The sequence below is a fragment of the Mercenaria mercenaria genome, chromosome 8 (assembly GCF_021730395.1).
Source record: "Mercenaria mercenaria strain notata chromosome 8, MADL_Memer_1, whole genome shotgun sequence".
In the NCBI taxonomy this organism is placed as follows: Eukaryota; Metazoa; Mollusca; class Bivalvia; order Venerida; family Veneridae; genus Mercenaria; species Mercenaria mercenaria.
The window spans coordinates 8,654,675-8,680,577 of NC_069368.1; the positions used below are offsets into that span (position 1 = coordinate 8,654,675).

The window sequence follows — 25,903 nt, forward strand, 5'->3', positions numbered from 1 at the left end:
GTGCAAGTTTGGTAAAAATCAAATCACAAATAAAGCTGCTATTGTGCAGACAAGGTCAAAATAGCTAATTTTGGCCCTTTTAGGGGCCATAACTCTGAAACCCATAATGGCATCTGGCCAGTTCAGGAAAGGAACCGAGATCTTAAGGTGATACAAGTTGTGTGCAAGTTTGGATAAAATAAAATCATAAATGAAACCACTATCGTGCAGACAAGAAATTGTTGACGCATGCACGAGACGCATGGACGCACAGACGACGGGTGATCACAAAAGCTCACCTTGTCACTATGTGACAGGTGAGCTAATAAGGGGTGCATACCGAAAATATACTGACTGAATAGGGAACAGTGCAGATCTTGATAAGACTGAATGGATGTGCAGGCTGATCATGGTCTACACTGGTCTCAAAGGCAGAATCAATCGTGTTCAGCATGATAAGGGTTTTAAAGCCAGTAACAGGGGACATGAGAGGTTTCAATACTTGGGGTCTCAGGACTAATTATTAAATGTCTTCTCATCTTATTTTATAAACTGTACATTTCAAGACTACACGATCTACAGGTCTTCAAAACAGATGGCCAGAAAAAGTCACAAACATAGAACTATGGAAGCATACCAGCCAGACTGCAATAGCTGACAAAGAAGGGAAAATGGCAGTGGATTGGGCACATCCTATGACGACCATCTAAAAACATCACAAAACAAGCAATGGACTGGAATCTGCAAGGCAAGAAGAAAAGGGGACAGCCGACAACCACCTGGAGACAAACTCTAGATGCTGAGTTGAGATCAAGCCAAATAACAAGGGGAGAGGCAAAGAGATCAGCCCAGGACAGAGACAGATGGAGGACTGTTGCAGAGACCCTATGCCCCTCCAGGGGTAACGGGAATAGGTCAGGTCACTTTTCAAGAAGTAACAGTGCTTTAGGAAGTGGCCAAACAAAAACTAATAGGTATCTTAAATCAGGTCCCATGATACTAAAAAATGGTTTTAACTTTTTAAAGCCAAACATTGTTTTCATTGTAAATTCAGTAGGATTAATAAGTAAAGGTACTCTGTCATCTACATTTATATCAAAGTTGCAAAAAATACATTAATAATACTGTAGTTATAGGTAAGATAAGAGATAAAAATAAATGTAACAAAATCAAAGTTTATAAGTAGGTGCCTTATGAAAGCTTAAGAATTGCACTGAAAACAACAGGTCAGAATAACTTTTGGTAGATAATGTTTTTGATAAAATAGTCAGACATTTAAAAAATACACTTTCAAAATTATAAATCTCATCTGGCAGAAAAGAAAAAGTAAATGTCACAAAAAGCGAATCATCACATGAATTTTGCTCTTCTTTTTGCAAGAGACAGTAATTGCTTAAGCTGTGTACTGGGCTGAAACTCACTCATTTGACTGGTCAAAAGTACTGCATGTGATAGGACTAAAAACAAGAGCTGTTACAGTAGACAGTGCACTCAACTATTTCGATGCTTGATAGTGAAACTGGGCACAGCGAGGAAACTGGAGCTGTCACTGGAGTGTTTGATGACTCGAATGGTGGATGGAGATATTGCACAATAGCTTTAGTCTGTGTCAAAAATATTAAGTAATAAGAGAGGTAAAGATAAATTGTATCAAAACACAATATAAGTATAATTTTAAGCAAAAAGGGGGCATAATTCATACAATATTGGTGCAAGAATTATGCACCTGGTATCATAAAAATTATGATGTTGGTGATGATGTGGAACAACTACTGTATGAATCAAATGCATTTCGTAATAACTTAGATATAGTGAAACTGCATCAAAATTAACCTTAAATTCTAAGTAAAAGGGGGCATAATTCATGAAAAATTGGTGCCAGAGTTATGCACCTTGTGTCATATGATGTGGATGATAAGGTGTAACAACTATTTTAAGTTTGAATCAAATCCATTAAGTAATAACTTAAGATAGAGCGAAAGTGTACCAAAACTTAAACCTGAAATTCTAAGTAAAAGGGGGAATAATTAACTAAATATTGGTACCAGTATTACAGGCCTTGTGTCATATGATGTGGGAGATGGTGTGGAACAACTACTTTCAGTTTGAATCAAATCCATCTAGGAATAATTGAGATAGTAAGAAAGTGCAACAAAACTTTAACCTGAAATTCTAAGTAAAAAGGGGGGATAATTCATGAAATATTGGTGAGAGAGTTATGGCCATATGATGTGGGTGACGATGAGGAATAACTCTTTTAAGTTCAAATCCATCAAGTAATAATTATTACAAAGATAAGGAGAAAGAGAAAGTGTAAAAAATAAAGACGCCAACACCAGGGTGATTAGGATAGCTCTCCATATACTTTATATAGTCGTGCTAAAAATGATATTGCCACACTGTTGTTTTTGCTAACAAATTTTCACATAACATTGTGGTTATATGGTATAACAACTGTAGATTTTTTGGGGGGCAAATATATATTTTGTTGAAAAACACAAGTGGTATGTAATATTTTATCATATGCCCACATTTTTAACTTTATGCACTGAATTTTGAAGCTATTATATTATCAAGTTTAGCACTTTTTTTCTTTTGAGACCTAGCTGATGTTTCCATCTCAAGTCCCGTCTCTGTGAAATCCTCCCCAAAATCTTTTTTCTTTCGTTTTCTTGTTGACCGTGTTTCACTTGTAGCGTTTAATGTTGTATCATTGGTTTCAAAACTTTGATTATCTTGGATTTCTTTTACATCACTATCATTATGTCCATCACTTTCATCATCATACTCTACATGATAGACCGCACCTCTTTTTCGTTTTCGTCTAGAACTCGCACTACCTGTTTCTGATGATTCAAAATATTTTGAAGTAATTCCACTGGTTCTCTCATTTTCTCTTTCCTCGTCGCTGTATGTAATTGTCCTTTCTGTTTCAAAATCACTACCCATATCTCCATCATCATCATCATACAACTGTCTACTGACGTGTTTTCTTGGCACAGACTTTCTACCCTTTTTACTTGACCTCGACTCCGGGGAAGGCAGACCATCTCTGGAATCTGGGTCAATCTCATTGTCACTTGGTACATAGTTACTGTAGCTTTCCCGTGCACGGTCAGAGATTGTACTGAGAAAGTTAACAGCATCTTCTTCCATAACCTCAGTAGATTCATCAAGACCATGTTTTACCTTTTTATGACGGTTCAAGTTACCTGAAAAAGAAATGAAAACTTTTCACCACAACAAAAAGATACAAGTTGTACTTAAATGAAAAACTTCCAGTAATTACTGTAAAATCATTTAATTTAGTGGGCATGAAATTTCATAGTTTTGGTCAAAATATGCAATTTCATGGGGATATGAATTCAAGGATTTCAACTTTTGAACATAAATGAATGGGAATTTTACTTGTTCGTTGGGATTAGATATCGTGGATTAACTCAACCATGAAAATTAGTCCCGCACGAATATTAATGATTTCACAATATATGTAGATTTAAGCGATAAACAGCACTACATCTTCTTTGCACATAATATATTTGATTGACATATACTTCTGACATACTGATTAAAAAAGGCATCAATGAATCAGGAGTAAAATGGTCCAGGACACAAGCGTCAGTGAAATATTTCATCGCTTACAAATTCTGACATCCTACTTATGCCCAAACAATACGCTAAATCTAGTATATCTGCCACTCTTAACTATAAATGTGCATGTAAAGTGATGTCTAACTAGACAGAATGTTGACAATTAACCACTACTGGGCATTGAATTCAAACTTACTTATGTCATTGTTCAAAATCAAAAAAAAGTTTAGCTTTTCATCTTATTTTGGCCAGAACTGATACATTTTATTTTCATCATGATTAATAAATTATCAGGCATTTTCTGTACTGATCAATCAACGCGGAAATTTGGAATAAACACCTGAAAAATAATTTTATTCTGATTAACAATAATTATTTTTCTTTGAAAAATTATTCCATAATAGGAAAATGTACTTTGGGATGTATTGAACATAATTATACCTTGACTGAATCATAAAAGGCAAGTTCTAACACCACCCAAAAGAAAAATATACTGGTATACCTTTGAGTGTAAAGGAGGACTGACAGATAGAGCAGGAATATGGTTTACTGTCACTGTGTATGTGCATATGGCCTTGTAGATTATGCTGCCGGCCAAACTGCTTCCCTGGAATATATTAAACATTGCATGACTGATACAGCACTGTAGATTATGTTACCGACCAAACTGCTTCCCTGGAATATATTAAACTTTTTATTTTATACCTGATGCGGCCCTTAGGTTATGCTGCGAACTGAACTGCTTCCCTGGAATATATTGGACATTGTGTAACTGATACGGCCCTGTAAATTATGCTGCAAACTAAATTGCTTCCCTGGAATACTGTAAACCTAGAAACGTTCGTGAACACTATATTTCGACGATGTATTTGTTTGTATCACATTTTTGCTTAAATTACTTGTTCTGTGATATAAGTATATGATATAAATAATTTCTACATTGTTAAAAATCTCAGTTGATGAAACAATCAGGATAAACTTTGATACATATTTTTAATTGCAAATACATTTACCACTGTCCAACACCTGACCGATTTTTTGATAGATACATTTTACCTGTGACATCATTTCGATTTTTACCTGTCAATCAAGATTAAGAACTTCTGCGTTCTTTATATGTCAAAAGCTTATTGGATTTATATAACAGAGTAAGAAAACTATGTTACTTATGTCTAAGAGAAACTTTCTTTTTTTCATAATTATATACACATGCTGTGATGCATACCAGTACATCGGGTATATCGAGTAGAAGTTACGAAACTGACTCACAGTGAAAACTACAAACTTTTGCATTTTCATGGTAGCTGGCTGTTTCGCGGCTACACAACTTCGCGGATACACATCAACCGCGAAAGTCACTAACTTAAATAGCGCGAAACCATTTCTAGGTTTACAGTATATCAAACACTGTACAACTGATGTGGCGAACCCATTCCCTGGAATAAATTTGATATTGTATAACTGATATTGCCTTGTAGATTATGCTGCAAACTAAACTGCTTTCCAGGAATATAGTTTTCAGTTTCAGTTTTATTTTATTTATTCCATAAGGCTATTAGCCCATCATGGCACAACAAGCATACATACAGATATGACGAACAGTGAAAACATATATATAATTACATACGCTTCAATGTGGAGAAGGTCTGACAAATATTTTTTGCAACCTTTTCATTTAACATAAATGATTTAGATTATGTTAATACAATATTTCTTTTAATGTATCAACTACACTTGTATATAAAATAATGATATAGTAGACACATTCATTCTGATAAAATTTCAGGAATTACACAATCTATAAATTCTGCATTTCTTAGTGAGAATTGACAGTTATGCAGTTGCATAACATTTATATTGTCAAACGATAAACACATTAATATACATATGCACACACAAAAATACTAACTGTGGCTAAGCCACCGATCTTACCGAAACAAAAAGTAAGAAAGGCTACTTATTTTAACATCAATATACTATATCCACAAATTTATCAATCTTACAAAAACATACATGCAAGACAGATACCATGGATAAATTTCTTCAAAACACATAAAGTAAAGATAAGGAAGTAGCCTCAGAATGACTGACTTAAAGATTGTTATTTTCTTTTATACAAAAACGTGATAGTAGTGAAATCTTTTTCATGTCTAAAAACATTTATTCACGTGTACCATATAACCTGTCGTTTCTTCTTTGAAATGCTTTATATACATAAATTCCTAGTTTTCTTATATATATGGTATTCTCTAGCGTTAACAACTCAATAAATTTGAACATATTTGGATGTTTCCAATATCTTTTATGTATGTAAAGTTTTCTTAAATCAGAGTACATTGAACATTCAAGTATGAAATGATATTCATCTTCTAGCTTATTACATATTACACATTTTCTATCAATCACTGGGATTCTTACTGGTCTTGCCCATCGACCTGCTTCTATTTGTAACCTATGAGATGACACTCTTAATCTTACAAAAGACTGACAAAGTTTATTAACCGTGAAATAATCTAAATAATCTTGAAATTTAAAATTTGCAATAGTTCTATAAAATAATGCTCGAGTCGATTCTTGTAACCTTTCATGCCAATTCTGTACAAAATTATCTTTTAGTCTTTGCTTAACTATTTCTAAAAACATATCAGCATTACCTATGCTTTGTTGCAGCCAAACTTCGTAAAAGCCAAGAGAACATAAAAGTCCTTTTAATTGAGAACACCAGTTCTGTCTTCCTGGGTTAGTTTCAAAATCATTTTTCAATACCTGATAAATTCTACTTATATACTTGTTCTCTTTACTACCTAAGATTTTTATCCAGTATTTAATAACATTAAATAAGTGTCTACAGTGTAAGGATATTCTACCTAGTTTTCCATATATAAAATCATTCTGTGTTGTTTTTTTAACACCTAAGACTTTTTTACAATATTGCATATGTACACGTTCCATGGATTGACTAGAACTAAAACCCATAACTTCACTTCCATAATTCAGTATTGGGGCAATTAAAGTATCAAATAAATCCATCTTATGTCTAGGTTTAATATACGTAAATTTATATAGGTATTTCTCTAAACTAAAAATTGCTTTCTGCGCTTGTCCTGCTAACGTTGTTTGCGCAGTGCTAAAAGAGCCTCCACATGTAAAAACAATACCTAGATATGTAAATTTCGTAACAATTTCAATTAAGTTTCCGTTATAATAAAACGCCAGATCCCTGGCCAATCTACCACCCCTTTTGAATATCATCACTTTAGTTTTGGATACATTTACTTTTAATTTCCAAGTATTACAATAATCATTTAACAAATGTATACATTGTTGCAATTCTTCAGCAGAATTGGCGAAAATGGCAATGTCATCGGCGTACAAAAGCAGAAAAAGTTTAAACATATGAATATCAAGACCCTCAATACCACTATGTATAAATGTTTCTTCCAGATCATTCAGCAGCATAGAAAAAAGAAAGGGAGATAAGCACTCCCCCTGTCTGACACCGAGTGAACATGTAAACTCTTCGCTCAAGTTGTTCAAGTATTTTACCTTTGACTTCACACAATCATACATCGATTGAATTATATTTAAAATGTTTCCACGTAATCCTAATCTAATAAGTTTGTACCAGAGATTTTCTCTAACAACATAATCAAATGCTTTACTATAATCAACAAATAGACAGAAAAGTTGCTTCCCTTGATTTAAAAAATTGGAAATTAAACCATTTAATACAAATATATCAAACACTGTACAACTGATGTGGCGAACCCATTCCCTGGAATAAATTGGATATTGTATAACTGATATTGCCTTGTAGACTATGCTGCAAACTAAACTGCTTTCCAGGAATATATCAAACACTGTACAACTGATGTGGCCCTTAGATTATGCTGCAAACAAAAATGCTTCCCTGGAATATTTTGAACACTGTATGACTGATGTGGCCCTTAGATTATGCTGCAAACAAAATTGCTTCCCTGGAATGTTTTGGACACTGTGTAACTGATATTGCCTGGTAGATTATGCTGAAAACTAAACTGCTTTGCTGGAATATATTATACACTATGACTGATGTGGCCCTGCATATTATGCCACAAACTAAACTAAATTGCTTCCCTGGAATGTATTGTAAATTAGTAACTGGTGTTGCCCTGTAAATAATGTTGTCTATTAAACAGTTTCCTAAGATTTATTAAAAATTATATGCTCGGTGTGGCCTTGTAGATTTTTCTAGCCACACTGCATTGCCTCAAATATGTTTAACCCTGGTATGTCCGAGGTGACCATGTACATTTTGCAGCTGACAAAACTGCTTTTATGAAATATATACAACAATGGATGGCATGTAGCCCTGAACATTATGCTGCTCACTAAACTGCTTCCTTTAGATATACAAAATGCTGAATAACTGAGTTTGCCCTGCAGATTATGACTCCAACCAAACTGCTTCCACTGTATGGTCGATAAGGCCCTTTGGATTATGCTTCCAACTAAATGGCTTGCTTTAAATAACTTAGATGTTTTATACTCGGTTAGTTACTAAATCTACACAAAGAGAATTCTTCTGCTATGGGAGGATTCCGCTCCTCATGGGTTCCAGTTAAGAGAGGTTCCACTGTATATCTACATGCACCAAAACTTTGTTGACATAAAATGTTTGACTGTTCAAAAATGTTTTCCAAGACAATATATAAGATAAAAGTCCATGAAAATCGTGATTATTATTACCCCCAGAGTCAGTATAAATATAATGTACAAACATTACATACCACATATGTTACATTTATATGGTTTAGTATCTGAATGAACCACCATATGAGCCTTGAGAGTCTGCGGCTGTGTGAAGGTTTTACCGCACACTTCACATCTGTACGCTCTCTGGGCATTATGGATCAACATATGACGCTGCATGTTTGCTTTCTGGTTAAACGATCTGCCACAGTCAGGACAAACATATGGACGAAGACCCGTATGAGTAAATTGGTGCGACTTCAGATGATGCTCCTGAAAATAAAGTAAAAAGCATATAATTAAAAGTTTAAGAGTATATCATCAAAGCAAAGAAATATTTGGTAAACAAACAACATCTTAACCAAAAATCTACTTGTCCATCACTTATGACTCGATACTTAAAATATTCTCAAAAAGTTGTCCCCCTTTAAAAAGAAATAAAATAAACAATTTCTGAAAACTATGTTCAACCTAGTTATGTGAAATTTCAGCACTTGGATATTATTGCAAATGCATTAAAACCATGATATGAAATAGTTATTTGAAAGTGGTGAGTTTTTAAAGGCAATGAACTGTCCGAAAGGGCAGTCCCTTTATGCAGTCTTTTCCGGAATTCAATGTATATATCAGTAAACTGACAACTGTTTTGTAAATCAAAATACCTTTTTTATTGCTGTTCAATTTTCATGCATAACAACCCTTTCTTTCTATGATTTGGTTTTGTTTGATTTTTTTCTCAAAATATGGGGCCAACCATTAAATATGCCAATGCCTTTTCCTCTAAGTATCAAAATAATCATATTTTGTCATAAATCTGGAGGCCAGTCACTGGTGATACCCAAATACTGTGAAATTATTGATATGCATATGGACTAATTTTTGCTGAATTAGTGGTTGCGTCAGTCCATAAAACTGAATGCCAACAAACAAGCTTTTATTCTCCATTCATATCCCAGTGACATAGCGAGGGTTGAGCCCAATACTGCCGTAACTCCTATTACATAAAGAAGGAGTTATGCCAGTATTGCGCTCAACCCTCAAATTATTAGTCATTTTGGCGAAACCACAAAATTTTATAACTACAAAATTAAATGAATTCACTGTCATCATAATATCATCTCTTTATGTTTACACTGTACAGTTTCAAATACCTTCATAAAATCCATTCCACATTCTGTACAGATGTAAGGCCTTGAACCAGCATGTGACATCATGTGATCTCTCAGCTGACTTGGGAACCGAAAAATACGATCACAATGTTTACACTGCAAATCACCGCAATGACTAAATGCGACCATGTGCTCCTGCAATTCATTCCATGTGTCAAATTCCTTATCACAGTCTGTGCACTTCTCAGATCCAGACATGTGCTTGTCCTTAAAAAGAAAAAAAGAAATTTCATATTAAGGTGGTCGCAAAACCAATACTTCCATTATTTGTACATTTGTAAATATATACATGTCCCTACAAAATTCCTAATGTATGCTTAAAATTGTCCAATAAATCTGATGGAAAGCCCGCCCGATTAGCTAAATATGGAGAGCGCAGATCTACACATGGTTTGGTCCTGAGTTTGATCCCTGGGCAGGGCACATGTTTTCTATGACAATTTTGATAAAAGACATTGTGTCTGAAATCATTCTTCCTCTGATTCATGTGGGGAAATTGGCAGTTAATTCAGAGAAACAGGTCTGTACTGGTATAGAATCCAGGAACACTGGTTAGGTTAAGTGCCCGCCGTTATATAACTGAAATAGTGTTAAAAAACAATGTTAAACCCAAAACAAACAAACAAATTCAATGGAGCTTTTCACTACTGTACAGGTAAATCTACATGCTTGAAACTTCAAACTCAGCTTTACCAGAACATGTTGAGCGACTACATCTCAATTTGTGAAAAATGCGCAATGTTCAGAATTTCTACATTTCAAATGCTTAAAAAGAACTGAATCCTACAAGCACGTGTACACGCTCAATGCATCCTCCATATTGATAAGCAATTCAAACTATCTGGACCACTCTTCAGATACTAAGGTAGCAAGGATACAAATAGAAATAAGACAAAACTAACAAAGGCATACAAAAACTAAACATTTCTATACATAGATATCAATCTCTTACCAAGTGTTAAAGGCCTATGTGGCAGAGTGGTAAGGTCACAAACTTTAAATCACTTGCCTCTCACCTCTATGGGTTTGAGCCCTGCTATGGCTGCCATATGAGGAAGAAATCCAGCTGGTTAACGAAATGTTAGTGGCTCTACTCCGGTACCTGCTCCTGTCTGAAATATTTCCCAGAGGGGCACCTGGGGTTTAACCTCCATTAAAAGTTGAAAAGTCGAGATACTATACTCTTACTGTGTAAAAGTGAATTAAAACTTGACAAAAAAACTCTAAGTTACCTTATGTAGTCGTAGTTCACTGGGGAAGGCAAAACCTCGATTACAGATGTCACAAATGTATGGTTTGCTGCCCATATGCACAGTCTCATGTCTCTTCAAGTGACTGATTTGTGTAAACCCTTTATCACACAGAGTACAAACATAAGGTTTTACATTGTCATGTGTCAACATATGTGTGTTTAGGTGACTCAGCTGTTTGAAGTATTTCTCACAAACAAGACACAAATGAGGCTTTATATCACCATGATCTAGAATATGGGCGACTAAGTTATGCTTTGTTGTGTATGACTTTGGGCATATTTTGCACAGCCATCGTTTATTCTCCCCATGACCAATATACTGATTATCGTCAATTTTAATATTTATGTCAAGTCTGTCGATATTGGTATTTGCTGTGGCACTGTCCTCGCTGGAATGCCACTTCTCCCTTCTAAGTTTAGACATGATTGATGTTCTTTCGGATGAAATTTGATCTTCATTATTTACCTGTGTAGACTTGTTTCCAGGTGGTTCAACTGGATTTATGATAGAAATAAGTCCACCCTCTGCTGCTTTGGAATTTACTATTTTTGGAATAAGTTTTGCTCGGCTCCCTATACTCATTATTGAGATCATAATAACGGTGGCTGTTGAAGTCTGTGTTGTTGTCATTAACGCTTTTGCTGTTGAATCATTGAAACTTGGAGATGTTAGAGCAAATGGATTTGAAGGATCACTCCGACCACCTTTCTTTGCAGTTGGAGTATTTTCAATTGTTTCATTTGTTTTTTTCATACTTGTGAATTTTCTAAGCATTGCACCATACTGGTTTTCATCTGACTTTTTCTGAATAATTTCCGATTCAAAAATTTCATCACTTGTCAAGCTGTCCTCATTTCTGTCTGCAATATCCTCTTCAACATCTTTTTCACCATTTTCAGAACCAGCATCAAGCCCACGAATGTTTCTTGTACGTTCAGAAGAGCCTAGAACACTGGCTCGTATTTCAGCAATACTCGGCTCAGTATATCTGACTACAGGTTTTATAACAACTTCACTACTAACCGTGGTGGTTTCACTATCAACATAGGCCAGAGATTTTGTTACAGTGTTTGTACTATAAGCACAAACCTCCTTCACTGACGATTCAGATAACAGTGTGTCCTTTTGAAAACCTGACCAGCTTGGCTGAGTAAACTGACCTGATGTGGATATGGATACAGAGGATGTAGGTGAAACATACATGCTTTGTGAGGCTGATGCAGACATAGCAGGTTCATCCACTGGTTCGGTCTTGATTTCTTTCGGATAATTATATACAAAGTCTTCTATCAATCTCTCTTCAACATCAACTGGTTCTATCATGATCTGTCTAACTGACTTCACAATTGCATCTATATCATGTCCTAATTTGCCTTTCAATAAAAACTGGATCTTAGGTCCTGCAGATATTGTTCTTGTAGTTTGTTCATCAGCTAAAGAACTCTCTACTTTGTTCAAGTTAACGTTAAGATCATCCTTTTTATCAGTTGTGTCTGATTGACCATTTGTGGAAATTATGGATATAAAATCTTTACTATCTCTTGTGTTTGACTGTTCATTAGCTGTGGAATTTAAGGTTATATTAGACACAACATTCTGCTCAAGGGTTCCAGAACTAGCCTGCTGCTCTGAACTGCTGAACTGTGTGCTATAGTTTGAGGTCTCACCAACAGATTCAGTCATGTGATGGCTCAAGGTCTTTGGATATGACCTCTGACCTGCAGTCTCTACATTTGTAAGACGACTTATGTTTAATTGTTCTAAAAGGAGTGACTTTTCCAAGACTGGTACACATGTCTGGTTGGTAGTATTTATTTCAATAGGTGCAGCTCCAACTGGTGTTGTGAAAACTGTAGTGAAACTGTGTGAAAAATCAGAATAGGTTGTAGAACCAGCAATTATAAATTTATTTGAATCATCTTCCTTTTTGATAAATGATTTGAAACTTGGCAACTCTGCTTTAATAGTACTCTGTGTATTTTGCCCTGTCGATTGATGCACTTGCATTTGTCCAAGGCCGTCATTCCTGAGATAAGGAAAGTTTTCCAAAATGTTGCCAGAGGAACAGTTGAACTCATCTGTGTCATCAAGGGCAGACAACTGACCTCTGTATTGAGTTCTTGCTTTATTATCTTCATTCATTTTGACATACTCTGCTATTCATATGGCAACAATCTGAAGTTATCAGAAAATGGAAATAAAAACTTGAAAATGTCAGCATGTTTTAAGGCAGTAAGAAAAGGAAATACGTATAAAAAGGTGTACCGTCTAAATAGCTCAATGGCAATGTCCGCTTTGAGTGTGGATCCCTGGTCATGCAATACCAATAACATGAAAAATGGTATTGGTAGCTCCCTTGCTTGACATCTAAAGAGCATTCAAAATGTTAGCCTAATTCATCAGGTGCTCAGGTTTAACCCATGGTAAAGAACAATATTTTCTATTGTTGAACATTTTAAATAAAACATCGCCTATCAAAAAATTCCTTGATATCTCTATGATACAAACAATCAAGTGGACAAATGATACAGACAGACTGGGAATCAAACCAGAGACCTGTCACACTTCTATCTATCTATCTTACGTTAATGTCAAACACCTCACGGGGACGTAGACATTTGGCGCATCAAACCCCAAAGAATATTAAAAGACTGAACTGTAAAAGCAAGGAAAAATAGCTTGGTTAAAAGTAAAAGTTTAAAAGCAGCTATCAGGCAGTTTAAGGTGAGACATGTTCAATACAGCAAATGGCTGCATTGAACTGCTCAAGGGTTGGGAGGTGGACAACAGCAGGAGAGAGATAATTCCAGTGATACACTGTTCTGGGGAAGAAAGAATACTTTAAGTAATCTGTAGTTGCCATGAATATCTTGTAACTGAGTGAATGGAAGTGATGTGTTGGGTGAGTGAAGGGAACTAAGAAGCCTTCTTTGGGGATGGCAACTAATTCATGGTGGACTTTGTACATAAGGGAAAGTCTACTATCAATACGTCTGAGACCAAGGCGGTGAAGTTTGAGGGATTGTAACATGTCTGTTACACTGGAGGTTTGATGGTAGTCAGCCTTAATCCAGTGAGCTGTCCGTCTCTGGACAGCCTCTATTTGGTCTATGAGGGTCTGAGTATAAGGTGACCAGTACTGACCACACTTGAGAGCCATATTCCAGCATGGGTCTAACGAGCGCCTGGTAAACTATGGACTTGATGGGTTCAGATTTGACCTTGATGTTTCTGCCCAGAAACCCTAACATTTGATATGCTTTCTTTCTTGACCTGTTGATATGGGCGTCCCATGAAGATTATTCAATATATCCATGTCAAAGTATTTGGCCGAGGTGACTGATTCGTGTAGGACTCCATGGAGGTAGTACTGGGTGGGAATAGGATGTTTCCTTCTTTTGACGTGGATAGTTTGACATTTGGAGGGGTTAAATTCCATATCCCACTACATCTCCCACTCTTCTAACATTCTGAGGTCATTTTGGAGGGTAGACGTAACTGATTCTTTTGCAAATGACAGTGTGAGATAGACTTCTGTATCATCTTAATATTTTGTGGGAGGTTATTTATATAAGCGACCAAAGACGGACCCATGGGGAACACCGGATGGGACTGGGATGGCATCTGAACTGATGCGATTCAGGACAACTGATTGGATATGCTTGCTAAGAACAATCAACCATGTTAATTCCTCTATAAGCAAGCCTAGGTAATTATAAATATTTATTTAAAACTTTCCTAAATTTATGTGACAGTTAAGTCAGCATTTTTGCCCTGGATTATTGAACGTCATGTTTTTGTTAAATGCAATGACAATCAAAACTGCACTGTCAAACTCGAATCATAAATATGAAAATCAATGAAACATTCCGGATAGAGTGAAGAAAACATGTCGGCGAAAAGTTCATAAATTAAAATGTGTTCTCATAAGAACATTGAGTCTGGAGAGTGTATGGAGAATGTTGAAAGTGAGTTTGAAATAAAAACACACTACCAGCTAAACGATAATTGCGTTCTTGGCATAATTCTGTGTTTATTTTCGTTCTTCTTCCAGATAGAAAGAGGAGAAACACGGAAACTATGTCGCGTAGGAATATAGTTAATGCTGACCAAAATTCAAAATGTTTCAGGAAATTGTTCTGATATTATGTGTAAAGAATTATTAATGGATAATTTATTGACTTCATTGCTGATTTTCCTGTAAAACTTGAATGTTAAATTTGCACAAAATTTGCGTACTATATTCTTGAGCGCAAGTTTGTGATTTTGCGGTAATTACAAATTATTCAACCCAACGATTTTTTGGTGAAAGTAACATAATCTAGTGAAAAGTCCCTGCTTTTCGGCAGAAAAATGTAAATTTTGAGGACATGACATATCTTTTAAAAAGTGTGGCTATTTTTTTCAGATATCACCAATAGTATGGTATCCACTTTGTGTGTGTGTGGGGGGGGGGGGGGGGGGGGGGGGGGGCGCATTGGGCTCATGTCGGGAGGTCGATCACTGTCGCGCATCGGTCAAACTCTCAAACATAGTGTTACTCTCCTCGATCACTGTCGCGCATCGGTCAAACTCTCAGATACAGTGTTACTCTCCTTATTGGTACAGTAATCCTGCGCGGAGGTTGGTCGCGCATACCACAGATGTGAAAATGATACTCACTAGTGGTTATATATATATATATATATATATATATATATATATATATAGAGAGAGAGAGAGAGAGAGAGAGAGAGAGAGAGAGAGAGAGAGACACCATCAATTGTTTTCCTACAGGCCCGAAATATATGTATATCTAATCACATTTTTTTTTCAAGAGCTATCTTAGTTCCACCAAAATATCGGACGAAAAACGTATGTATAATAATACTTTATTTGAGTAATTTTCGTGTGAATGAGATGACCCCCTGCTTACATCGTTTGCATGGCGGGAGAAACTAATTTGATAAACTTTCTTTTTCAATAAGCATAAAATGTAGCAAATATTGTCAAAACGTGTAATAATATACTGTAAATGCAGTAAAAATCAATTAAAAAAACCACTTCTTGTACGTGTTTGTTTACATCAACTGATCAATGAGGATGGACAAACGTTACCTTGTTCCCAGGTATACGATTTCTTTATTCCCAGTAAGTTCCCTGTACTTTTTTGATCTGGTGGTCTCTGACCTAGTATAGTGACTTTTGCGTGTTTGATATGCACGGAATGTCTGTTTTTTCTTCGCAGTTACCACGGTTATCGCGTCATTTCTGTAGTCAAATCGTCGCATTATTTCCACTATGCCGTAACTAGGTTTTTGATAGTTTTGGGAAGCGACGTTTAAAGATTTGTGCGTCAATGACTGCCTTGTTTATGTCAGTTCTACAAAGCCACAAATTCACTATCATACAGAGGTTATAGGACATACCTAATGATACTAAAATCTCAATTTTGCCATAATATGGACTTAAGATCGATACTCTGGAATTTAGGCGACGGAATGCACATATCTTCGTCCAAGTTTATTTTAGCAGTAACAGTTTATCTTTCAAAGGATTTTGACCATCAAAAACAGCATACCAGCCCAAGAGAGACGGCGTTCCGTACCGCTGCGTTGTATAATGAAATCGAGTCCTTCTGTGACTTAGATGGGGCAACAAGCAAACACTTCTTTTGTTGTGTTTGACATTTTATTATTTATGGACTGTATAAAAAGACATTTTACAAGGTGAACACATAAATCAACACAATAATTATTGGAAAAATCAAATTCTTTTTTTAAGATTTGCATTAAAAATTTGATTTTTATCAATATCAATTGCTTAATAAAAATACATTTATCGTATATGATTATGATAATTTATTTTGTTGTAGTTACTGAACAAACATACAGGTCGATAATCTGGATTCGTATTCGTTAAAATATATTTAAAATTAGGCTTAAGGATCCACACAATATTACCGCCATGAATTTTCTTATTAATGCATCTGTACTGCGAAATATAAGTCAGTTTTGTCATTGGTCAACTCAAAATCACCCAGTCAGATGCTAGATTCTAGAATTACTAACATTGGGATAAGAGTGCCTTTTATGGATACTTTAGACCTGACACAATCATCTGGAGGAATCGCCTGTATGGGTTACCGCCCAACTTACCAAATAGCGACACGTTCGCTCGCAAGCAAAAACACTATTAAAACTTTCAACTGTAAAAGGTACATGTGTGTATTTAACGCACTGTATTAATAAAATCAAATTCAAAAGAAATCTTAAGAGTATCTTGAGTCTAGGTCTAAACTTCACATGAAGTCAATTGATGAATACACGTCCATGTAGATTATCAAATCTGCTAACGCAACACTAGGTATTTTGCCAATATATACTGGTTCATCCTAAAGTTATTCGATGTTTAAAGGTATACTAGATCCAAAATTCATATTTGAAAACAATAACACATATTACATATAGTTTATGTAAACATACAATTAACATGCTTATATGTATCAACAGTACTATGCATTAGGTTAAAAAATAGTTAACACTGTATAGATGTATAGCTGAATACAGTATAAATATGTACTACCACTAAAAAAACTGGAAGTTCTTTTAAACAATTGACTGTTACTGCATGACAATTTATTATGAATGTAGCTCTACATACGCCATTAATTTATATATTTAGTAAAGTTGAAAATATTTGATGAAGATTTTCTACATTTTAGGTAAATATCTAAATATAAGAGGTATATGAGCCGCGCCATGGGAAAACCAACATAGTGGGTGTGCGACCAGCATGGATCCAGACCAGCCTGCGCATCCGCGCAGTCTGGTCAGGCTCCATGCTGTTCGCTTTTAAAGCCTATTGGAATTGGAGAAACTGTTAGCGAACAGCATGGATCCTGACCAGACTGCGCGGATGCGCAGGCTGGTCTGGATCCATGCTGGTCGCACACCCACTATGTTGGTTTTCCCATGGCACGGCTCATATATCTTTAAGGGAGTAAATGCTATTGGAAAAACTCGACAAAATTAAAAGAACGAATGATTTTTGTTCCATAAAGACAAATACACATATCGCTTATATTAACGAGCGATTTCATTACAATAAACAAAAGGTGCAGATAATGACTTTCGCACAACAAATGTGGTCAAATTCCAGATAAGACATTATACTTGTTCTTCTTTAAGTATGGCAAGTCAACTGACATATTTCGTGTTAGTAACGATTTTTCGAAAATTCGCTCATTAAACGAAATTCGCTCATTTATAGATTCAGATTAGTTTACAAGTATTTTTGTGATATCTTTTTAAAGAAAAAAATGATGAGGTTGTTATATTAATAAAATTGTATTAAGAGGCTGTTTGAATTTTACTGAAATTTTGACGTATAGTTTTCAAAATATTTTTCTAAAATTTCGCCAGTTTTCAAAAATATGCATTCAGTAATTTCACAGATATCAGCTAAATATCATAAGTGTTGCATTAAAAGAGTACGTTTAGCAAATCCAATTAGCTTTTTGATATTCTGGGACATTTTTATGAAGGTTAAACCACGAGACCTTCTCTGAACTCCAGTCCTGATTTATGAAATACTGCAGCTTCTGTTTTATCGCTGATCTAGATCCATCCGTACAGATGCTACTATCTTCTTTCGAGGTTGAAAATCTCACGCGGTAAAACATTGGAGTTGTGTTGAACAAATGCTCATGCCGAGGCAGAGTTTGTTGGGCGCTCTTTAGCCGCATTGGAACAGTTATTGGTAGACGCTCGGGTAGATCTCTGAAATGTAAGAGAACGCCATAAACTATAGAACATTTTATATCAATCTCTCTTTCTTACTTGTTTATTTTCAGTTTAATATAGTTTTAGCCTTTTATATGAGAAAGCTTTCAAAACATATATTACTCTATTCCCATAGACTCTGACCGTTACTTGCACCATCGTATGATATCTTTGAGACTGTGGTCAGATCCCATTCTCAGCAAGTTTAGAACCCGACTTTCGGATCAGGAGTCCTACGCCCAGCCTCTGCATTACTGTGACGTTTTCATTCTTTTATTTCAGTCACCAAGCGGTTAGTTCAGCCAGGGGACGGACCAGATTCCAATATTTTTACTTCTTGCTCACGTAAAACAATTTATCAAATACGGTACCCAATTTTGCCACATGCTATGTAACAAGAAGCGAGTGTCCTGCCGTCAGTAGGTCTAACTCACATTTTTGTTACTTCCTTCTGCCAAACACTATTTTCTTGGTCCTTTCCTTTTACGTCAGTATCCTTATTGCTGCGGCACAGCAGTTTCATGTTGTCCAGGTATTTCTTATATTTTTTCAACCGTTCTATCTCTTCCTTCTTCGTTGTTTCTTCAACAAAGTCATCTCGTCTGCTCTCCAGGAAGTTTCGTCTGATTTTCGCTGTACCTGTTGTAAAAAAAACATCATCATCATCATCATCATCATCATAACAATCATAATAATGTTAGCTTTGTGAAAAAGCTGGTCTGCGGCCCGTTTATTATTATTTCGTAATATAACCAAGATTGCAAGATATGTAACAACGTTGGATCATTGTTGCATTAAAACAAGACAAACCGCATATTTCCTTGCGTGCTACACACAAGTATTGAAAGTCATTCGGCTGGAAAGGGGTTTGTACCTTGGTGGATGAGAATAGATTGGGGAAGGGGCTGTACCTTGGCGGATTAAAATAGATTGAGAATGGGGGTTGTACCTTGACGGATGACAATGGGTTGAGAGGTGCTTTTGTACCTTGACGGATAGGAATAGATTGAGTAGGGGCTGTACCTTGACGGAAGAGAATAGATTCAGGAGCGGGGTTATACATGAGAATGGGTGAAGGGGAGTTTAACATTGATGAATGAGGGGTGGGGGTTAAACCTCTGATGGATGAGAATCGGTTAAGGGATGGAGGTGATGAGAATGGTTTAAGGGGGTTGAACCTCACCTCATATGGATCAGAATTGTTGGGGTGAGGGGAGGGGGTGGGGGTGGTGAACCTCTTATGGATAAGATTGAATGGGTTGAGGGTGTTTGAATCTCATATAGATGAGAATGGGTTGAGGGGGTTTGAACCTCTAATTGACGGGAAGTGCTTACCTTGTCGTCGTTCGGGTTGTGTAAGTTCTTTCCTGACTTGACAAGAGTCTAACCGAGGTAAGCGGCTCATGGGTGGTGCTGACAGGATCTACGGATAGGGTAAAATCAAAATAATAATCAGAATTTGTGACAAGGGATCATGGACGTTATTGTCCGAACTTGGAACTTTTTAGGCTAAAATTTTGTCTCACAAAAATCAGTAAAACGTAGCTGCTGTGAAGGCGACCAGTGGTACTAACTTACTGCCATATTAATTTTGCAAGATACCCCAATAAATTACCTAGATTATTGTGCAGAAGGATGTTAACTGTAACGCTTTTGAAACTATTCAGAAAATTCTTGTTACTTTTTTTTACCAGTATCTAAGAGTTATTTCCACTCATGCACCTGTCAATATTTTGCCCGCCCGGGGGAGCGGCGGGCATACACGGGACTTTAGACAGAAGGCCATTCCCGACAGGCGGGAATTAGACAAACATTTGATGTACCAACAAGGCTCTAGGGTGGGATTTAGACAAAAAAGGTTGTCTCTAGGGTGGGGATTTAGACAACAATTTTTTTGAAATGTCAAATTCCCCCGGGTCAGCCCGCCGCCCCCCTGGGCGGGCAAAATATTGACAGGTGCATCACTTTATCATTTTTCAGTTTCATATATAAATTCTATACCAGACTGTTGAAATGAATATGTTGAAAAAGTCACAACATCTGTAAGCGACTAGCTTTAATACATATTCCTTGGAAGTCTAAAATATGCAAGTTATATGCAAGCTATCCACTGTTTGCATATGATATAATTTTTCAACATTTAAAGCTAAGTTGCAATGTTACATTAAATTATTTATTCTTCAGTTGGCCGTGAAAACAACTTTCTACATCCGAATTTGTTACTTTTGAATTTTAAATATATTCCAAATCGAATAAAAACACGTGAAGATACAGACGCAGGAGCATTTTAATAATTTTAATGAAGTATACGCAGAAATGTTATGTTCCGTACTTTATGACCCCGTTCATAGTTCAGAAACAGCACCCACGTGCAAAACGTGCATATCATAATCCTGGATTCCTACTTCATAATTGTTCTTTTACACAGGAATACATGAAAACTGCATTTTTGTTGTAATTACATGTAAATTAAAATCACAAAAATCTTACCTTCATTCTCCGCTGCCTAATACCAGGCGTTGCCATTTTTAATCCTATTTACTTTCTAATAATTATTAAAAAGAAAATGTTTTATTAATGATTTTTTTCGCTACATTCTCCAGAAGAATGGGAATTTCTTTTCTGCAAATATAAGAAAACAAATCTAACTTTAGGACTACCAGACCATGAATATGTGCCACACAGGAAAATTTTTATGGTTTAATATTGGTATTAATCCTGTAAAACGACATGTAATATTCAACAAACTGTGAAATGGCCATTCGAGTCTTTCAATGACGGATCAGGTGATATATTTGAAAATTATTTATTCGATAAATGATTTTCAGTATATCAATAGGCTTGTAAACAAATCGTTTATCAGTGCACGCCCGTGGTGTCTTATCGTAAATTAATATTTTTCTTAGATTTCTTGATATGTGACATTACGGATCGAATGACCGATCGACCGCCTTCTTTATTCGCTTATAACCGTATTTAAAATGTATATAGAGGATATTTGTTTGTTTTTCGTGAATATGGAATATATCTCACTGAGAAGTGTGAACATTTTCTCACTTCAGGTGAGATATATTCCATATTCACGAAAAACAAACAAATTTTCTTTTTATTTTATGCTCAATTACGTTTAGGTGTGCATTTTCAGGCGCGTAGCTAGGGCATTTTTCATAGTACGCAGACGTAATGGGGGTGTGGGTCGGTGTATCCTCCCCTTGATTATTTATCAATGTGAGAATGGCAAATGGTGCATTTTAGCGTGTATTTGAAGCAAAAACATTGCACAAAAACCTTATTCTTTGTATATATAAAATGTTTTATTTTACTAGGTTTGTGCGTAATATTGCACATGCAATCTGTTGTTTAATAGTGATCCATGTTCTATATGTGCAAGTATTAGTTCAAAACAAATGGTTAGTGTTGACACACTTTAAACAAATCATTGTGATTGGATATATCATTCAAGAGATATGTCTGTAAGTATAAATAAGATAGTTGTTACAAGGAATTTGCCATAACTCTAAACTGAATACTAGACTAGTCAACAAAGACATGCTAAGTTTCATGATACTGTACAAATGTACCAAATCTGAAACTGATACCTTGCATAGGGAACGCATTCCGGTATAGCGGCGTCTTCATTACGTCAACTTCGTTATAGGTATTTCCCTTATCTTTTTTTTTAAAGGTCCAATACTAAGGAAAGTGAACATTTTAATTTCTTTTAAAAAGCACAGAAACTATTTCATTTTATTGGAAAATGAAAGTTGGTATGTAGAAATTCGAAATAAATCGCAGTATATGTACAATTATTTTTCTATGAAGTATGAAGAAAGTTAAAAAGACCTGGGGGTCATTCTGTCGATTCATTGAAATTTTATAATACAATAATTTGCTTGATTCCAAAGTCCTCTGTAAAATTTTGACATGCAATCTTCATTATTACTGTCTGTCAGAATCTACTGCATGCTATGAAGAAATTGCCAACTCACTTTCCCTTAGTAATGGACCTTTAAAACTAAAACAGTATTCTGTAAAATGTTTCTTACCTTTTAAATTATTTCGCGGTTTCGCCATCTAATCTCGCGCTTCGCGCTTCATGCATCGCTTTCTCTAACGATATGAGAAGCGCGAGATAGCGATGGCGAATGGAGAGATCGCGAAACTTTAACAATTTCGCGCTTTGCTATCGTGATTTCGCGTGTGTGAAATTCTCGATTTCACTCTTTGTCATCGTGATCTTGTGCTTTGCCATCATGACTTCGCGCTTTCCCATCATGATCCCGCGCCTCGAAGTTTTACCAGCAATATCGAATAATAAAAAATGTTAAAAACGTAGCGTGCTTGTTGATATATCTCAAAAGTATTACACTGAAATCTTGATTGGATATTTTTTAGAATGTTGTTTAAGGACTTCTGAAATATATTGCATATAATTTAGTTACCTATAAGGCCATTGGAAAAACTGTACTCACCAATTATAAAGAAAGAACATATTTATCTCATTGTGAATTGGTTGTCAGATACTCCAATATCGTATGACTTGTACCGGTGTCAAACCTTGGCAATACGCGTAGGATTTAACTAGGTGTAATTATTTGATTTCTATAATATTTTATTTTATACAACATTGGGACCATGGAATAATTGATAATTTCATACATTTAATTAAGTATAATTACAAGATATATCTATGATATCTGAAAATAACGTAATAATTATTATGCGTGACAAATTACGTCTGCAGTGTTATACAAATTGTCTATCCAAAAGCGTTTAGCCTTAAAAATGTCTTTGCCGATTTCTAAACCAACAGTTTATCAATTTCTGACATTATATTATAATTTTAGTATAGAAATTTGACTTTTTAAACCGTTAGCACAGACGGCGTATGAATGTAATATTTCACATGGTCAGGATTATTACAAAATAAGCAATCAAATAGTAGGATAATGACTGTACCTAAATTGTTATAAAACTACAAAGACAATTATTGGTGAATTTCAATGCACGTTAAATCAACTAATTATATAAACAAGTCTGCTATTACTTCAGTTTACTGTAGATCTACTTCAAACAAAATATGAAGTAAGCAATGACTGCGTATTAAGCAATCTCCGCTGTATGATATAGACTTCTTGTTGCAACCAAATAAATAAGCCAGCTTGCCAGATTTTCACTACGCAGCTGCGGCTCTGCGTAAAAGCAGCTACGCGCCTGGTTTTGCAACAGTTTTTAATCTCAGCGCGGGGAACAGACGCGCGTAAACAGACATGACGTCAGACATGTTGTGACGTTAGAAAGACGCACACAACATAAAGTTTCATTTTATTTTATTTTTTGCTGCATAACGTTATGAAATTTTCATTAAGTAAAATAATTTGAATCGAGAAATATAGATTTACTATAAAGAACAAAGTGCGACTAGATCTACAATTTTCATCATGTTTTAAGCAAATAATTTAAAATTCATACACAATGTATGAGGGGGCGGAGCTATATCTCTCACAGTGTGAAAATATCTGAGATTTCATATTTTCACAGTGTGAGTGATGAGATATAAAAATATTTAACTGATAGAATACAGTATTTCATTAGTTAGCATAAGATAAATACTTTGAGTTTGTTACCTGCAACGATATATAAACATGTAATTAGATAGAGGATATTTGTTTGTTTCACTTTAAGATAGAAATGTCCTTCACGAGTGAACACCAGATGCAGTATTTTCACGAATGGCATAGCCACGCGTAAAAATGTAAGATATGGTGTTCATGAGTGAAAGATATTTTGATCTTACATGTAGGTATAAAACAAACACAGTTTCATTTAATTTCATGTTTTGACTGAATTTACCCATTTTATAGTTTCCAACCAGTGAAAATTATATTTCATATTTTTATTGTGAAAATACCAGATATAGTTCAATCTAATATTTCGATAATTCACTCGTAAAAACATGTAAAAAGTTTGGCTAGATATGAGGCTGAAGTGTTTGAAGTAGTTTTAAAGAAACAAAAAAAACCTTTCAAATTATTGTAATGTATACGCACTGAATGATTATGAAAAAAACATGGTTCACTTCTGTAATCGTTCTTTTTTTATGTTTGAAGCTTTGTAAATATGCATGCATACACATATAAAAAAAAGAATTGCATACAATAAAAAAAAAAAGAATTCGTTGTCGGCAGGATTCGAACCTGCGCGGGAAGATCCCAATGGATTTCTAGTCCATCGCCTTAACCACTCGGCCACGACAACTTCCGTGTGGAACTGTATCGCAAATATTGTATATATTTACAAATTCCGGAACGCTGGCAAGTCCTTCATATATTTTGAAACATCAGCTTTACTTATAGACAAACAATTATCATTGAAACGTTATTCTTGCACTTCCATTGGAATTGATTTCTCATTTGACTGCGTAATCATATATCATAAATCTATATATCCTTTGAAAATTGTGAAACGAATAAACCGTTCGTACTTTATCGTTGTCATCCATATAGTTAAGAGTCCAAACTCACATTGCTTACAAGTAAATAAGTAAGAAAGTAAGCTTACAAATGGATTTGTTTCTTTGTAAATAAATAATAAATAAGAGATAAGAAAAAAATATAATTTCCATTCACTACTGACTCCTTTTCTTCACCGCAAAAAATAAATGAGCCGCGCCATGGGAAAACCAACATAGTGGGTTTGCGACCAGCATGGATCCAGAACAGCCTGCGCATCGCTTTCAAAGCCTATAGTTATCAGAGAAACTGTTAGCGAACAGCATGCGCAGTCTGGTCTGGATCCATGCTGGTCGCAAACCCACTATGTTGGTTTTCTCATGGCACGGCTCAAATGAATAAAAAAACTAAAAAAAAAACAACAACAAACAAACCAACACGCACACACGCACGGACACACACACAAATCTTGTTTCATGTTTGGGCGTTTAAAATGCATTCATACACGGGAAATAAACAATAAAAGAATTGGACATGCGCAGACAAAAGGCATATTTTATATATTGCACAATCATTGCAAGAGACCTTAAAAACTCTATAAATAAAGAAATAATATAACGGCCGGTTAGCTCAACTGGATTAGAGCATCACTCCTCTAAAGTGCAGGTTGTGGGTTCGAGTCCCACACCGGCCCATTATTTTAAACATACTTTCTCTATTAAACGAAGAAGTAATAAAGTCTAAATCAAATCTACTCAAATGACTCATTTCTACAGAAATGATAATGCGTATTAGTATATAAGTCGGGCAGCGCCCTTGTGATACAATTCCTTCGCATCTAAATCTCAAACGTTATTTTTATTCAACAACAAATTGCTGTTTGGGATATATTATAAAAGTCATAGCTTGGCCTGGTCATGCTGAGCGTATAAAAACTCCGTTTTCGTGTCCATCAATTGTGTCGT

At 35.4% G+C, this 25,903-nt stretch overlaps 2 protein-coding genes and 2 non-coding genes across 4 annotated transcripts; 1 reads left to right on the forward strand and 3 right to left on the reverse strand.

The window, feature by feature from the left end:
* Positions 1–1,057: 1,057 nt before the first annotated feature.
* On the reverse strand, positions 1,058–14,811 carry LOC123523092 (uncharacterized). Its single transcript, XM_045300721.2, has 6 exons — positions 14,718–14,811; positions 10,703–12,898; positions 9,453–9,677; positions 8,340–8,574; positions 4,073–4,177; positions 1,058–3,191 (listed from the first exon to the last, which is right to left on the reverse strand). The coding sequence occupies exons 2-6, from the start codon at positions 12,863–12,865 to the stop codon at positions 2,521–2,523; spliced, it is 3,399 nt and encodes a 1,132-aa protein (XP_045156656.2). The 5' UTR covers positions 12,866–12,898; positions 14,718–14,811; the 3' UTR covers positions 1,058–2,520.
* Positions 14,812–17,160: 2,349 nt separating this feature from the next.
* LOC123565877 (uncharacterized) lies at positions 17,161–21,252 on the reverse strand. The gene is made up of 4 exons (XM_045359648.2): positions 20,977–21,252; positions 19,822–19,909; positions 18,921–19,125; positions 17,161–18,483 (listed from the first exon to the last, which is right to left on the reverse strand). Exons 1-4 carry the CDS (start codon positions 21,010–21,012, stop codon positions 18,201–18,203), a joined length of 612 nt encoding a protein of 203 aa, XP_045215583.2. The 5' UTR covers positions 21,013–21,252; the 3' UTR covers positions 17,161–18,200.
* A 3,410-nt stretch (positions 21,253–24,662) lies between these two features.
* Positions 24,663–24,744, reverse strand: Trnas-aga (transfer RNA serine (anticodon AGA)). The gene has a single exon. It is a non-coding gene; the product is annotated as a tRNA-Ser (tRNA).
* Positions 24,745–25,557: 813 nt separating this feature from the next.
* Trnar-ucu (transfer RNA arginine (anticodon UCU)) lies at positions 25,558–25,632 on the forward strand. The gene has a single exon. It is a non-coding gene; the product is annotated as a tRNA-Arg (tRNA).
* Positions 25,633–25,903: the final 271 nt, after the last annotated feature.

Bases quoted from the DNA above. Each gene is read 5' to 3' on its own strand.
- LOC123523092 (XM_045300721.2), bottom strand. From the start codon at position 12,865: ATGAATGAAGATAATAAAGCAAGAACTCAATACAGAGGTCAGTTGTCT. The intron at 8,575-9,452 runs GTATTTGAAACT...CTTTATTTTCAG, and splicing joins GTGGAATGGATTTTATGAAG to GAGCATCATCTGAAGTCGCA. The intron at 4,178-8,339 runs GTATGTAATGTT...AATATATTCCAG, and splicing joins ATATAAATGTAACATATGTG to GGAAGCAGTTTGGCCGGCAG.
- LOC123565877 (XM_045359648.2), bottom strand. From the start codon at position 21,012: ATGGCAACGCCTGGTATTAGGCAGCGGAGAATGAAG. The intron at 19,126-19,821 runs GTAAGCACTTCC...TTTTTACAACAG, and splicing joins ACAACCCGAACGACGACAAG to GTACAGCGAAAATCAGACGA. The intron at 18,484-18,920 runs GTGAGTTAGACC...CTTACATTTCAG, and splicing joins CAGAAGGAAGTAACAAAAAT to AGATCTACCCGAGCGTCTAC.